This window comes from Typopeltis vanoorti, chromosome 7 (genome assembly GCF_054136105.1).
Source record: "Typopeltis vanoorti isolate ZY-2024b chromosome 7, IOZ_Tvanoo_1.0, whole genome shotgun sequence".
Taxonomy (NCBI): domain Eukaryota; kingdom Metazoa; phylum Arthropoda; class Arachnida; order Uropygi; family Thelyphonidae; genus Typopeltis; species Typopeltis vanoorti.
Window position 1 is genome coordinate 111,853,145 of NC_143555.1, and position 17,685 is coordinate 111,870,829.

Below are 17,685 nucleotides of genomic sequence, written 5' to 3' on the forward strand. Positions count from 1 at the left end.
AGTTAAACAACAGGCAGCATCAGAATACATCAAAAGAGTTAGAAATATTCTGAAAACAAAACTAAATGGATTAAACACAATTACAAATAGACAAAAGAAGACCTGGACAAACTGGACTGCAAAACTAGAAAACTAATAACTATGCATCATGCATTACATCCACGAAGTGATGTTGACCGGTTGTACCTAGCGAGAAGAACAGGTGGACGGGGTCTGCTGCAAGTGAGACAGACTGTGGAAGAAGAAGAAACTGGTTTAAGAAATTACATAGACAACAGCTCTGAGCAAATGCTTCAAGCAGTCACACAAGAGGGTCGTCTGAAAGCAACAGGAAATAAATACGATTACAAAAAGGAACAGCAAAATAACCTATATATGTGCTGGAAAAATAAACCTTTGGATGGCTAATTTCTTAGAGATACTGAGGACAAAATTGACGTGAACAAGACGTGGTAATGGATACAATATGGATACATTAAAAAAGAAAGAGAAGGATTTATTATAGCAGCTCAAGAACAGGCATTACACACTAATGCAATCAAAGCAAAAATTTTCAACATCAATAATAACAGCAAATGCAGATTATGCGATCAGAAAGATGAGACTGTAGAACATCTAATCAGTGCCTGCAGCAAAATAGCTCAAACTGACTATAAATACCACCATGATCAAGTGGCCAAAATAATTCATTGGCATGTATACAAAAAATATGCCTTTCCTAGTTCTGATAACTGGTGGCAGCATAAAATAGAGACTGTATTGAAAAATAAAACAGCAAAAATTCTCTGGGATTTTAGAATACAAACTGATCGGCATTTGGAACACAATAGACCTGACATCACAATTATCGAACATCGACAGATTTAGATTATTGATATCGCAGTGCCCAGTGATTACAACATTAACAACAAAGAAGTGGAAAAAATTACTAACTATCCAGATCTGGCAATCGAAGGTGGCCGACTGTGGCTTAAACACACCAATAGTTATCGGTGCACTAGGTGCAACTTCAAAGAAGCTATCCAACTATTTACAGCAATTAAACATCAACGAAGTGACCCCATATGACCTACAAAAAAATACCATTACTTGGAACAGTCCACATTTTATGACTCTACCTGATGGATTATTCTTAGATTCTTGGGTAGAATCTGAATTGTTCTGTATCACCAGTCAAATTTTGTTTATATGATATCTTGTTTTGACTGTGTATCAATTATGTGGATAAACAGTCTTGTACCACTTATAAAATGTAGGAATTTTTCTTCACAGACTGATAAAACACATTAATATATAAGTAATTAACATATTTGCTTCAACACTGGTAGTTACAGATGGTAAAAATTAGCCAGATCATTAACAAAAATGTATAAACTGACTTGTTATTAAATATGTGACTATAGTATAGTACAACTGACATCTGACTAGTGAGCCAGCACAAAATTTGTCAAACCCTTTTTAGGAAAGTGTAGAACCCAGCACTAGAGACTGAATGTGGCCATGGTGATAATACCAGATACTCTGACAGTGCAAATATTTGTTTGCTGTAGCTTCATTAGAAAATAAGGATTTTATAATAAAATTCTTAACTAGTTAGTTTTCCAAGATGAAATCCTTTTGATACTTACCCAGCCAAATAAACATTTGAAGATTCTTGTGATGTTGGTGTTAACTGTGAACTGCCATGGTAATTAGAACTAAAATGTTTCAGAAGGGGCTTTTTCCTATGGCCTTTCTTATGTTTTGAACGGTCATAAACTGGATGTCGAATTTTGAGGAAAATGTGATGTTTGTCATGAATGCCAGGCAGACTTTCACATTTCTCACAGAGATCATAATTCACACAGTTTCTACAAAGAAAGAAAGGAGAGAACATGGAATACATTTGGTTTTGTTGTTCTTTGTTAATTAATATGGCAAAAAAAAAAAAAATTATAAAAAAATTAGTCTCTTAGGCATAAAGTTATTCCATAAAGGACTATGCTAAGCTATAAATCTGCATAAAAATTATAATTATAAATATAAACCCCATCACAGTATAAATATGAAATTAGATAAATCAGGTATGGCAAAATACTGAAAGTTTTATTGCCATGCAAATGAGAAAGGAACACAGGAGAGTGGTCTGAAAAGTTCTCAGTCTCGACCATAGATAGCAACACTATCACCAAGATTTTTTTTTCTAAGTTGGTACATCTGTCATAAGCATCCATGTGAAATTGTATCAAATAGTTTTTTTTTTTATACAGCTGTCTGAAGCAAAAGTGTTGTCTGTATCCCTCGAAATGGATACAATTGAGTATCATGCAGTTATAAAATTCTTTGTAAAAGAAGATTTAACGCCAAAAGAAATTCATTTGAAGTTCATAAAAGTTTATGGGCACTCTTCTCCTTGGTTTTTGACAATTAAGAAATGGGCTGCCAAGTTTAAACGTTATCGTACCAGTCTTGAAGACAATCCATGTGAAGGACATCCAAAAAGTGTAACATCACCAGAAATCATTGATCAAGTGCATGATATGGTATTGGACGACTGGAGAGTCAAAGTGTATGAAATTGCTGAGACTACAGGCATTTCAAAAGAACATGTAGGATATATTTTGCATGAAGAATTGCAAATGAAAAAGCTTTGGCAAGATGGGTGCTGTGCTTACTCACAGCAGATCAAAAACGCACGCACAAGAAAATCTCTGAACAGTGCTGAGCATGTTAACAAGAATAAAACTGATTTTGCACGTTGATTTATCACTACAGATGAGATTTGGATTCACCATTACACACCAGAATCCAAACAGCAGTCAAAACAGTGGACAGAAGTGGGTTGTTCAGTGCCAAAGAAGACAAAGTCAGTTCTATCAGCAGGAAAGGTCATGGCATCAGTGTTTTGGTATGCTAAAGGCATTTTGTTATTAATTATCTTGAAAAGGGTAAAACAATAACTGGTGAATATTATTCTGATCTTTTAACCAGACTAGATGAAAAAATTCGTGAGAAAAGACCCAGTTTGCAGAAGATAAAAATCATCTTTCATCAGGACAAAGCACCTGCCCACAAAAGTGTTTTGACAATGGAAAAATTAAGGGATCTGCACTATGAATTATTAGGCATAAAGAACATCTACCCTATTCCCCAGATTTGGCTCCCTCTGACTTCTATCTCTTCCCAAAACTAAAACTCTTCCTCGCTGGTCAGCGCTTTTCTTTGAATCAAGAGGTGACTGCAGCTGTAGATAGGTATTTTGCAGATCTTGCTGAGAACCACTACAGCAATGGGATAATGGTGCTGGAGCATCACTGGAATAAATGTATTAGTCTTAAGGGAGATTATGTTGAAAAATAAAAATAATTTTGAAATTATAAATTCGATTTTTCATTGTTAGACCGCGAACTTTTCAGATCACTCTTGAATGTTAAATATATATATATATATATAAAATTTTAAAAAAAAAATTTTTTCATATTTTTTTTTTTTTTTTTAATTTTTTTGATATTTAAGTATCAAATCTTCAGACTTCTGGTCATAACTATATCTTTTCTCTAAATTGCTAGTCTATTTTTATTAAAAAAAAATAAAAGCACAAGAAACAATTTAAACAAATACACCAACATATGACTATTTTTATCACTGAGACATCTACTAATAAAAGAAAAATCTCATAGGAAATCAAATACTCAAAACAATAAAATAAATCAAACATGGCAAATGAGAAATATACTGATTTGCACATTTTACACATTTTCTAACTCGAGAAGAGGATAACTACCTATAACTGTACATGTAATCTGCTTTTTTAAAAAACAAAACAAAACAAAAAATGTATGCAATACAAAACAGTCTAATAGTAGATGCTATCTTAAAATAAGTATCGGAACAACACTGTAACGGCGACTAGAGGAAATTTTTCTAAGCCTTTTTTCGACCGGTTCCCGAGTTAGTCGATCTCTGGCACGGGCAAGCAGGTTTTTCCTCCCGGAAACTTGGGTTTTTCGTCCTGTAAACTCAAGAAAATCGACCGTAGAACCCACATTATTTTTCAGACATTAAATATATTGTGTTAGGGTTAGGGACCACGAGATGGCGGCACATTTGAGCCATCTCTCTTCACTGAGTACCGCTTAATTAGTGATAGCCTTGGGCCATCTATCTCTGATTGGTACTAGTGGAGATTGAACTGCCCACTCAGTCTCCAAAAGTTACATAGGGCTAAATGGCCTCGCCTACTCCCCGTATACGGGAATAAAAAGGCGTTAGCCGATTTTTTTTTTTACAACACTGTATCCCCGCTATGCATTTAAACCTTTACACCTCAATATTGTTTGGCTAATCCTTTGGTCCTGGATCACACCTTTGATCCTTCTAGGCAATACTATTTAATAGTTTGTGCTAATATGTCATGTATTTTACACCATTCTTCCTTCAATATTACTACCAGTCCATTTACTACTGATGAACACATTTACCACTGTTTAGCCTGCATTCAATATTCCAGATCATTCCAAAGATTTCCTAATGGGTTAAGAATGAGACTCTGCTTAGGCCAGTCAAGTTTTAACCTAATCATTTTCCTACAATGTCACAATAGCTGCATTATCCAGAATTCAAGTATCAATCAATGTTCATTCTTCCAGGCACCGCAACCAAAATTTACTACCAGGAAAAACAGCTCCAGATTATTATTACATCTAAGTTGTTGTAGAACTTCACAGCTAGGATGATGCACTCAGGCACAAGGCATCCCACACATCCATAAGTTGGTCCATCCAGTCAAAAGGTATAGCATTACTTGTCATATCATGGGTTTTCAATACTCCATGGACAAATCATGATGTTCTTTATAATAATGTTGTCTCTGCTGCTGAATGACATGGCTGATGTTTACTTATACAGCTATCCATCTGTTAAAGAATGTGCAGCTCTTTACAAAGCATTCTACTAATAACCAAAACCCAGGCTGTCAACACCCTCTGGTGTTAAGTGCCTGGATCCTCCTGCACATTTCTTACTGAGGTGATACCTTCACATTTTATTTGGCTGATAATAGTTGATGGAAATGTACCACCTTGCACTTCCATCGGCTGATACTGATAAAAGATTGTGATACTGATATGGCATTTTATGATAATACTCATTCTGAATCCACAAATTATAATATGTTCTACTGTCAGTGCAGATATACAGTTGACTCTAAGAGTATATTGGTCTACATGTGATGACAGGATTATACATATCAGTATCATTTGTTTTAAAACAGGATGCCTCAATACTTATTTCAACAAGCTGAATATATATGGTATCAGAAATATAAGAAACTCCCCAAGATGCAATAATTATAAGTTTTAATCACTCTCTATAGTTTAAAGTGGTTCTATTCAACTAGTGGTGATAAAATGGCAAGCAAAACTTCTAGAATGCACTAGAATACATGACTTACTATTTGTTAGATTGATGGCATGTTGGGACAATTAACACAAGGCATTTTTTTGATTAGATAATCTGTTTTACTTCATTTAAACTTTTGAGGCCATTATGAATATCCATAAAAAGTGAGACTGTAAATTGAGATTAGAACTGAGAAAGAAGACTGTTCCAACTAACATCAACCAGTCCAAAGCTTACTTAACAGACCTGCTCCTCTAACAAGAAGAGTATAATGATTTTTGTATCACATGTCTTATTATCAGACATTTCAAAGAAGTCCTAAAACTCATTGTAGGTAACTATAATACATTCCTCAGATTTGGGACTTATCCACATAACAAAAAAGTTGTGTGCTTGATGATGGATGCAAGCATTGTTCTGCTTATGGTAATCATCTATGATTAGTACTTTAGGGATAACAAGCAGATAAGCTAATGTTCCAAAATGTGTTTATAATAAAACAAACAGTTCAAATGAATTTTCAGGACTGTGTGGGACTGTATGATCAAAAATATCTGGACCCCGCCCTGTGGTGGTAGTAGTAGTAGGATATGGCTATATATACATCACAACCATAGCTCATACAGGTATAAAAGGAAGCACATGTTTTGCAATTCTCTTGCAATAAAATGGGCCATACTGAAGAGTCAGTGATTTTCAATGTGGCACTATCATGATGCTACCTTTGCAGCAAACTCAGTTTGAGAAATTTCTGCCTGCTGCAGCTATCTTGATCAACTGTAAGTGATGTTACTACTACTATGAAGCAAGAATGCCAAGAAGCAAAAAACACCTGTCCTCAGCAGAAACACTTACTACTAAATTCCACAATGCCTATGCAAGCAATGCCAGCATTACAACTGTTTGTCAAGAATGAAGAACGTGTTTCCATGGCTGCACAGCTGCACACAAGTCAAACATCAATGCCAAGTATCGGGTAGGGAGGTGTAAATCTTGCTGCCAACAGAGACTCTGGAGCACTGGAAATGTTCTCTGGAGTGACGAATTATGTTTCAACCATCTGGCAGTCTGACGGATGAGAATGGGTAAGGTGGACGTCAGTAGAAAACTACATCCAGGCATGTATTTTTCAAACTGTGAAGGTTGGTGGAGAAAGCATCATAGTCTGGGGTTATTTTAGTGGTTTGGCTGAGCCTTCTAGTTCCTGTGATGGGGAATTTTAATGCTGTGGGCTTATATGACATTCTAGACAATTTTGTGCTTCCAACTTTATGGCAACAGTTCATTGCAAACTCTTTCCTGTATCAACATGATAATATTCCAGTCCATAAAACAAGGTCTATGCACGAATGGTTTGGTGAGACAGGTGATGAACTTGAATGGCCTGCACAGAGAATTCCATGAAACACTTGTGGGATGAATTAGAATATTGAATGTGATCTAGGCCAAATCGCCTCACATTGGCAGTAATTGACCTCCCTAACACTCTTTTTGAAGAATGAATTACCATAGCAATGTGTACCAAAATCTAATGAAAATTCTTCTCAGAAGACTGAAGGCTGTTATAGTAACAAAGAGTAGACCACCTCCATATTAATACCCTTCATATTAGAGTGAGAGTTGGGATGAGCAGGCATCTGGATATTTTGGATCCTGTAGTGTATTTCCGAGAAGAGCATGTGATTTGAATTTTGATTTAACTTAGCTTTCTTCCATCTTATGACATAATCTTCATCGAAGGTTGTTTTTTGAAATTACAATAATTATTTTGTAATTGTCTGTTAGTTACATATGTTCTGGCTGGACTGTTTGTTTTATAGGATGAAAAACCTGAATTTTTAGGAGGTGAAAATCTGCTACTTCGCTACAAAACTGGCTGACTCACCCTTCTTTGTTAAAGGTGTGCTGTGCTAATCCAATTTTGGATTGCCCATATAATAAATATCATCATCATCATCAAATTCCTGCCATGTACCCTCAAGGGGTGTACAGGATATCATAGTACTACATGAAAAAATTACATCATTATTAATTTCCTATCTACAATTTTCCTCCAAATCAGTCTGTTACTTGTCAAGACTACAACTTTATCAGATCTTATATTTCTATCGTATCAATCCACCTATATCTTGGTCTTCCTCTGGGTCATTTTCCTGCCAACCTGGCAGAGAGCACTTGTTTTGCTAATCTTCCTTCGCCCATTCTGTTTAAGTGACCATACCACCTGAGATTAGCTCTGATAACATTCCTGGATGCTGACAATGTCAAGTTCTTTCCTAATATCCTCGTTTTTAATATGATATTGCCATTGATGCCATCTGTCCATGCCTATAATCTTTCTCAGGACTCTCATATCTGTGGTCTCTAGTCTTTGGTCAAGTGTTTTACTTCTGACCCAGCTCTCAGATCCATAAGTTAAAACTGGTTTGAACACTGTCTTGTATACAGCTAATTTAGTGTTCCGACTAATTTCTCTCTTATTCCATACGAATTTATTCAATTGACTTCCCACCATACCAGCTTTGCTAATTCTGTTGTCTATTTCTATATTTAATTTACCATCTTCAGTAAAAATCGTGCCTAAATAGCTGAAATGTTTTACTTGTTCCACAGGTTCTCCATTCACCACACAGTTGACATTTTCAATGATTCTGCCTATTTTCATTGTCTTTGTCTTTTTATTGCTGACCTTCATACCATATCTATTACAACAGTTATTCAATTTAGTCAGAGAATCTTGCAGACTTGTAGCAGATTTATTTATAAGTATAACATCATCCGCATAAAGCAAAGAGCTGACATTAATATCTCCAATTTTAATATCATGTTTAATACCACTTTCCTTCATAATGTGATCCATATAGATAATGAATAACAGATGGGATAATGTACATCCTTGTCTCACACCAGATTTAACATTAAACCATCTTCCTGTACCTCCTTCAATTCTAACTGCTGACTTGCAACTCATATAAAGACTAAGTATTACTTGATATAATGCCCCATTGACACCACATAACTGCAGCGTATTGAATAGCTTCTCTCTTGGCACCTTGTCATATGCCTTTTCCAAATCGACAAAACTTAAATACAGATCTTTGTTATATTCCCATGCTTTCTCGACTATTTGTCGTAAAGTGAAGATCTGATCCTGACAGCCTCTATTTGGCCTGAATCCAGCTTGTTCTTCACCAAGCTTTTCTTCCACAATTCTTCTCAACCGTTTCTCAAGTATTCTTGCATAGATCTTGCCAGGAACACTCAGTAGGGAAATACCTCTGTAATTCTCACATGCAGTTTTATTTCCCTTTTTATATATGGGTACTATGAGAGCTCTACTCCAATCATCAGGAATTCATCCCTCTGTCCAAGCTTTCTGAACAATGCAGTGCAGCCACTGTAAGACTCTTATACCACCATCCTTCAGCATTTCTGATCGAATATCATCTACTCCTGCTGCCCTTCCACATTTCAAACCTTTGATGGCTTTTTCTACTTCAAGTATGGATATGTATTCCTGACTGCATGCCTGGTCAGTGTTTTTTACCACTCTGTTGTCATCACTGCTTGTTTCATTTAGCAGTTTTTCAAAGTAATTACTCCATACTTCAAGGATATCTTTTTCTCCCATTTTCATGTCACTTTATCATCTCTAACTCCTTTTACAGCACTCTTTCCTCCATTCCTAAGCTTCTTCAACAACCTCCAGAATATTTTGCCACCTTCTTGATATTTATTTTCTATATTCTTGCCAAAGTCCTCCCATGACTTTTGTTTAGCTAGTTTTACACACTGTTTAGCATTCTTGCATTTGTCTCTATATTCTCTAAGAGCACAAGCTGACTTATTTGACAGGAACTTTTGATATGCTTTCTTCTTTTCCTTCACTGCCTCTTTAACTTCCTGTGTCCACCAGGGAGTTCTGATTTTTTTATCCTTACAGACAACCTCACTACATGCCTCTCTGGCAGAATCAATCAATGTTTTCTTCAGAGTTTGCCACTGAATCTCCAAGGTTTGATTCCTGTTCTCAAACTCTTTCATTTTTTCTTCAATAATCTTTGTGTATTTTAGTCTACAGTTCACATCTGAGAGCTGCTCAACTTTTATTCGCTTTAAAACTTTCTTACATGTTATTCTTTTCGATATGAAATTCAATTTTCTTCTTCTCAAGACTAAATAGTGATCACTTCCAATTTCAAATCCTCTGTACACTCTGGTGTCCTGCATCAGGGAGAAAATATCACTATCAACAATAACATAGTCAATGAGACTTTTCTTATTCCTAGCCTCTTCTCTCCATGTGAATTTGTGCACATTTTTATGTTGGAACATAGTGTTAGTAATAACCAGTCCATGTCCTGAGCAGAAATCCAACAGGTATTTGCCATTATTATTAGCTTTGCTCTTTTCTCCAAATTTTCCCAAAATATTTTTGTATGTCTCACAATCATTTCCTACTCTGCTATTTAGATCCCCAACAAGGACCAACTTTTCATTTTTCATTGTGTCAGTTGCTTTTTCTAAAGCCTCAAAAAATTCCTCCACTTCTACTTTAGTAGAGCCTTCTGTGGGACCATAGGCACAAATAAGTCTCATTGTCCAGTTCCCCATTCTCTTATTTGCCCACATTACTCTACTTGAGACTGACTGCCATTGAAGAAGATTAGCCTCGTATTTTGTGTTGAATACTATGGCTACTCCTTCTTTTCCTTGATTGTCATTGCCTGCATATAACATTTTGTATTTATTGCTCAGAAAGATCTCACCAGTTTTGGTCTTTTTTGTTTCAGTCACCCCTATTACGTCGATCTGGTACTTATCTAATTCCTCAGCTAGCTCCATTTCTTTGCCATTCAGGCTTCTTACGTTGATAGTACCGATCTTTAACTCTGTTGATGTTGGGGTTTGTTTTCAGATTTGTTCCAGTAGCTGACTTTTCGCTGTTTGTCCTGGTTCCCTGGCGAAAACAACGGGGGCCTTGTTTAACCAGGCGACGCCCCAGCCGGCATGAAATTTTGTCATGTTGTACCATCATTTTAGAAGGGTCAAAGCTGTATAACTGAGAGGAGACCTCCACATAGCCTTTAAAGGAATGCAGAGAACCGACCAGGGCTTCTGACCTAATGTCCAATCCTCACCTTCTTGTGGTGCACCCTGTTGGGTATCTACTTGGATACTGAACGAACGAAGATGGACTGGCAATTTGGGATTTAGCCGACCAAATTGTATTCTTATTGGTTAAACCAAAATAAAAAAAATAAATATAATAAATATATATATATATACATATATATATATATATATATTTTTTTTTTTTTTTTTTTAAAGAAAAGAAAATTTTCCCTTGTGGTTTGTGCTATGTAGGATAGGCAATCAGGTTTGAAGAGGTATGCAACTCTGAATACATCGAGGACATAGAGAACAAAAGGAAACACAATTCAGGACTGGCAGCACCTGCAACCAAAACCAAATAATACTTTATTTGCTTAACATTGTAACAAAAAACAAGGACTGATTTTATATCATGTCTGTCTTCTCTAGTTAAACACAATATGCATGCAGTTACCAGTAGTTCACAGCAGACCACAAACCAGCAAACAACTTCATTGCAAATTCACACTTCCACTGTTATTCCTGATTTCAAATTGTGTACTAACGTTACCTGATTTGAGTTTATTTACTTACTTCTGATGATGTGAAACATGTTGAGTAATGAAACTAGTTGAGTAATCAATAAATTATTTCTATCCCATCTGCTTTTATGTGGCACAAATACTGACAACACATACTGACCAGAAGGAAGGATTGTCAATGGGCTCTTCCCTTTCTTGCTTATTAACAAATTTGTTCATGGAGTGTTGTAAAGAGAAAGCCTTACAGTAGCAGAGAACATGAGTTTGGCTCAGATATGTTGATGACATTCATCATTCGGCCTGGCTCCACTACCCAATTAGAATTTTTTTATATACAAGAACAATTGTTTATGTACATAAGAAATTCATCTTTATATTCATCCTAAGATATTCATCCTCGTATTAAAGTCACTTCTGAACTGGAAGTCAACAGATCATTACCATGTTAGACAAGCTCATAGAAGTATCTAAGTCTCAATTTCTCAGTGTGGAGGAAGCCAACAAACACTAGATGATACTTTCATGTGTGTAAAATCTTTTGTTATTTTATATTATGTTATGTTTTGCCCCTTGTCTATCTAAATCCTTGGTAGTACTTCAAACTTATGGCGACTACTAATATATTGCTCGAGTGTGCGAAACCCTGATAACAAAGACAGTGCCTCGGGCTAGAGCCAAATTCTTTGTTAGATTACTAGTGCTCAATCTGATTAAAAATTTTGGAAATTTATTTGTTTAAGCTGCGCCACCAAAATTTATAGGATAAGAGAATTTTCTTTATCTATCTCCAAATACATATGCATAGGTTCTTTTATGAGCAGCACATTGAATTTAGTGATCAGGCAAGTAATTTGTAATTTGTTTGACAAAAAAATAATTTATTCATTACTAAGAAAAAGAGATATACAATTGTCATTCAATAAATTCAACTGAGTCTAGCATATAGGTTCTATTAAGCAACTCGATATAATATATACACTCCTGTCCCTTAACTAATCTTGAACTTTTCAAGGACCACGTGCCTCGAAACTTAGCTTATTTTAGATCATCATCACATAAAACTCAGGTTCAGGAATTATCTATGAACATCAGATTTTAGAATTACACTCTATAACTTAGCTATGTTCTCTAGCACAGAGTAATTGATCTCATCTAATGGTATAGTTCCTAAAGTCCTACATTACTACATAAAGTACAATTCCAGTTAATTTTCATTCACCATCACAAAATTTACTAATTTTCTTCCTACTAGACAAAAAATGGAAAGTTCTTACTTGGTAGTGAAGTCGGGATCTTTCCGGCTTTTACTTGCAAACATCATTTGAATTCCTATGGCTCGTAATTTCCCATCAGTTTCTTCCTAGACGAGTTTCTTTTGCTACTACATTCATTCCTCTGGCCTTTGCTTCTTGTTGTAGGTTCTGGGAATACAATCACGATTCATGCCCACGATCCTTGCGAAGCTCAGCTGCCATTGTCTGACCTTGTATTTCCGCATACTCTTCTCAGGTTATGCTGACTTCATTACGGAGTCCTAAATCTGACATCGGAATTCTACTTGACCACATAAGTTCACTCGGACACTCCACTCCTGACCATACTGAAACTTTGACTCTCAGGAAACAACAGGAAAAAAAGCCCTTTTTTTCGGCGTTGTAAACTTCTATATATCCGGCTCTGATGACCCTCCCGCTCTTAAGTCATCGTCCACTCAGCACCTCGATACTCTTGCTTATCATTGCATTTCAACAGGAAACCCCTTCACAACGTTGACCTTTGTGTTTGTGTTTGTGTTAGCCTCAGGTCACAAATTAATCCTCTTATTTTGTCTGGAACTTTACCTTAACCTTGGTATACTTATGCACAATCCACCACATATACAATTACTATTTTTCTCATACAAAACACTTGATAATACAATGTTCAAAATTTAAAGGAAAAGACATTAACGTTATTTCATTTACACTCAATTTCTCTTATTAATGGACAAGTACTTTAGCAGGATTTTTGATACTTGTTAAATCTGAACAATAGGTATTATATTACTAAAATTCCTTTTATTCCAGATTTAACACATGCAAAATCCCATTACCACCAGACAGCTTACAGAATCTCTACTAATATAGATAAAAAAAAAAACAACAACTCAACTCCCTCAGTACCATCCTATCAAAGAATGGTTACAACAGAGCACTGGTCAACAGAATTCTATGTCAACCTTCAAGACAGTCAGATGAACATGAAAACAAGAGTGATTCTCCCTTATATTCTGTCACATAAGATTTCATCTTATGTGACAGACTTATGTAGTTCTTAGGTCTTATGTGGCTGCCTTCTACCCCTCAAACAAGATCTCTAATCTCCTGAAACCTTCAAAACCTCCCCATCTGCCTTTCAGAATATCTAGTATCAACATAAGATATACAGGCAGGTCAGCTAGGCAAAACACAGGCATAGTAATTTATTGGCTAAATAAATTTAGTTAGAATTATCATCTCTAGACATGTTTTTCGCCATTAAACAGCAACACAAGTAATGATCAACGTCTGAGTATGTATACTAGATGAGACATGAACAATTAAAAAAAAAGTTAAATGTTTTTTACTGGAATCATCCAGCATCTCTACGACACTAAATTATCAAAATATTAGAAAATTACCAAACTAAACTCGGATAATAAGTCAGTTAGACATACCAATTTTAGTCTTCTAAGCCTTTGTTTTTTTCAAAAGCTAATAAAAAAATGTTCCTCAAACTAAATATCACATCATACATTTGTGCTTTAATTTAGAGTTATAAATTATAATACTTTTGACAACCTTCTGTATATCATGTTTCTTCAGTCCCTGAAACCAGCAACTGAAGAAACATGATATATAAAAGAATCCGATCACTTTGGTAGACTAAATATTCTCTTGTAGCAAGAGTCTTCTCTTAAAATCATGGAGATGATGTTTGTCCTAGTCCATTCAAGACCTTCAATGCATGCATGTGTATACAGATAGTATATATGTATTTTAATATGTATACAGATGTATACATATTAAAGGCATGTGTATGCCTTTAATATGGTTGTCAGGCATCAATCATCAACGATATAAATGACTCATAATGGAAACTGCAACAGTGAGGACTTGTTGAAAATCACAACATAAAATTATCTTCAAATCACAATTACTACGATCACTTTATGGGCTCCAAAAAAATGCCATCAATTTGAAAAGTATCTAAGTCTATAAAATTAACTGCATATATATAGAAAAACTAACGTAGGACAAATGGAAGGATCAATGGAAATCTGAAAAGCAGAACATAACAGGAATTTATAACACAATCGTACTGAAAGGACAAGAATGGATTCAGACATCTCCATACCTTTACTGTAAGGGTATTTAATGTCTACTAAAATGATAAATTTGCTTAAATATAAAGAGCCAATTGGCTTCTTTGAGTTTCTTATTGGGTTGTAAAACAATGTGGGATTTAATATCCCCTTAATTTAAATAATGTTTATATTGCCGAAATGAAGCCTATTGGCTCTTTATATTTAAGTAACTTAATGGGTGCACCTTTTTGACAACTCGTATAGCAGCGTATATAAGTTCTTTTCGCTATACCCTTTGGTATTAATTTGGTCTAGCTACTCACTGATGAAGCCTCAACAAAGGCTGAAACCGGTCTGGATAGTGACCTCCAACCATAATGTAATAACAGCATACATTTCCTAGGAAATGTGTTTTACATTATGGAAAATACCAAGAATAGCAATCAGAACTTTACCACCTTTGCTGCGAGTTGCCCGAGTTTGTACTATGTACTTGGACTATGTGTATTAGCTCACGCTAGTAGTCGCCGATACTTTTATAGTTTACTATACTATATTGGGCATGAAACTCTCTGATTCCAATCTTTGAGTTTCTTATTTGGTTTTAAAACAATGTGGGATTTAATATCCCCTTAATTTAAATAATGATCAATTTGCATTTACAGGAACAGAAAGCCGAATGAAAGTATATGATGCATGGCAGCCCTTCACAACTTCACATAATAAAAAACTTTCTGTAGTGCTACAAGTTACAACTCCAACAATTAAACCAAGAATGCATACCTACAATGTTCAGAACTGCTTAGATTATGAAATGTTTTGTCAAGATGCCTTATAATGCCAGTTTAAAAGTGCAGCAACTTTCTAATCTTTTGCTAAAGTGTTTTGAAGGAGTTAGATGATAGCAGTAAAATGTCTATTTTTTTGCATTATCCACAGTCACTGTCACTAAAACATACAGAGTCTGTCAAAAATGTGAATACACACTTCAGCAAAAGAAAAACCTGTATAAAAATTGTAATACTAAATACCATTTTGAGCACTTCGTGTAATTGTAGAAGTCAAAGGTAACTTGTATTCATCCCTTGATGTCTGTATAAATTTAGTATTACAATTTTTATACAGGTTTTTCTTTTGCTGAAGTGTGTATACATATTTTTCATGGACTCTGTATATATGTGGGCTTATTGAATCAATATCATTATATAGCAGTATGCCTTATGACATTAAATGCATTCTACAACTTTCTAGAGTTATATAAAATAACATAGAAAACAAATACAATTTAAATAACTTACCCACATTTATATCGTATACCATGTATGAGCTGCTCACAATGGTCACAAATTATTCCAATATGTATTGGTTTATCTGTACAAGAAAAAATAATAAGCCGTAAGCCTACACCATATTATCTATTCTATATATATAAAAAGATAAGCCAAAATTTAAAACTTTTTTATGTCACTTTTTTTTGTCTCTTCATTGTTTTGAAACGTCCAACAATGTGTTGAATTTTTTCTTGACTATTATTTATAAGACTATAACACTTTTTTTATATAATGTTCATCAAGTAGCTTTATTTTATTATCCTACATGTTTTGCCAATTTTTTTTTTTTTTTTTCTATCGGCATCTTCAGGGATTACAAACTAGTAAGCTATATGAAGGTAACAGACTAGGTTATAACTGATGGTTCTAATTCATACAAAAATTTGTAACATCTTTTGAGAGAACATCATACTACACACTGCTTCCGTAATTCGATCCAACTTTGAAAAAAGTCCATAGATAACATCTGTTAAAGTGTGTATACATTTTTTTGATGGACTCTCTCTCTCTCTCTCTATATATATATATATATATATTTTGTATGAATTAGAACCATCAGTTATAACCTAGTCTGTTACCTTCATATAGCTTACTAGTTTGTATTCCCTGAAGATGCCGATAGAAAAAAAAACTGGCAAAACATGTAGGATAATAAAATAAAGCTACTTGACGAACATTACATAAAAAAAGTGTTATAGTCCAACAATGTGTTGCCTTCATGAGGTACCAGGGGGAAGAGCCCCCTCCTAGTGTGTGTGTGTGTGTGTGTATATATATATATATATATATATATATATATATATATATATATACAGGGTGTTCGGGATAAATTTGACATATTTATAATTAATTATATTTTTCCGTAAGTTACATGTATTAACACACACTTCTCTTCATTTAAAAGTTTGGACCCTTCTTCATTCATATACAAGATGTCAGAAAGGATGGATAGCTGGAACCCACCTGAATCATGGAAGAGAATAACTTGTATCATGATGATTCGTGCCCGCCATCAAAATAAGGATATTACGACTGCTGCCCAATGCTCCCTGAATACAGTAAAAACAATCAGGCATGAACTAGAGACTTGCAATGGTGACTACGAGGATGTAGCAAGAAGAAAGATCCCTAGCAGACGATCTGATTGCGTTCGTACAGCAGAATTCCTCGCAAATCTGCAGGAACAGGTGTTGAAGAACCCTGGCATTGGAATTCGGGCTTTGTTCGTGGAGTTGCTAACTGTAGTCAAGCCCTGGATAACAAGGGTAGCCAATGGTAGGCCGTATGTATGGCAGCAGGATTCGGCCCCTTGCCAAACCTCTGGGAAAAGTCAAAAATGGTTGTCTGAAAATTTCTACGACTTCACCAGTCCAAATGTTTGGCCTCCAAACTCCCCAGACCTTAATCCCATGGATTATTTTGTATGCGGCGCAGTTGAAAAAGACACCAATCGCACTTCCAGTAATACAAAAGCCCAGTTAATGGATAAAATTAAAACAGTTTTTGCGGCCCTTCCCAGGGAGACTGTAGCATCAGCTTGTTCGAGGTTCCGAAGCAGAATTGAAGCTGTGATCGATGCTAATGGTGGTTATTTTGAGTAAATCTTGTTGATAGTATTGTAATTAACTCTGCCTGTAATGTTTTTTTGTCAATTCATTAAATTTAATAGATACAAAGAAGATTTTCTTTTTCCTTACGAAACTGTCAAATTTATCCCGAACACCCTGTATATATATATATATATATATATATAGAGAGAGAGAGAGAGAGAGACCATCAAAAAAATGTATACACACTTTAACAGATGTTATCTATGGACTTTTTTCGAAGTTGGATCGAATTACGGAAGCAGTGTGTAGTATGATGTTCTCTCAAAAGATGTTACAAATATGAATACTAGCATCAACGAGTGACTGGTACGACAGTCAAACAAAATGGCCGAGGCACAATTGTCGTTCAAGGAATGCAAGACCATTTTGAGTTCCTCCCACATTCTCCTGATTTAATACACTTG

The 17,685-nt window shown here is 35.2% G+C and overlaps 1 protein-coding gene across 4 annotated transcripts in view; it reads right to left on the minus strand.

Moving 5' to 3' along the window:
• Positions 1-17,685, minus strand: part of LOC150104970 (uncharacterized) — a 336,174-nt gene that overhangs the window by 232,580 nt on the left and 85,909 nt on the right. For all 4 annotated transcript variants that reach the window (XM_090396080.1, XM_090396079.1, XM_090396081.1 and 1 more), the window contains exons 6-7: positions 15,639-15,711; positions 1,629-1,850 (exon numbers count right to left, since the gene is read on the minus strand). In XM_090396080.1, coding sequence (XP_090252206.1) covers positions 1,629-1,850; positions 15,639-15,711 — 295 coding nt within the window. The remainder of the gene's footprint in view (positions 1-1,628; positions 1,851-15,638; positions 15,712-17,685) is intronic.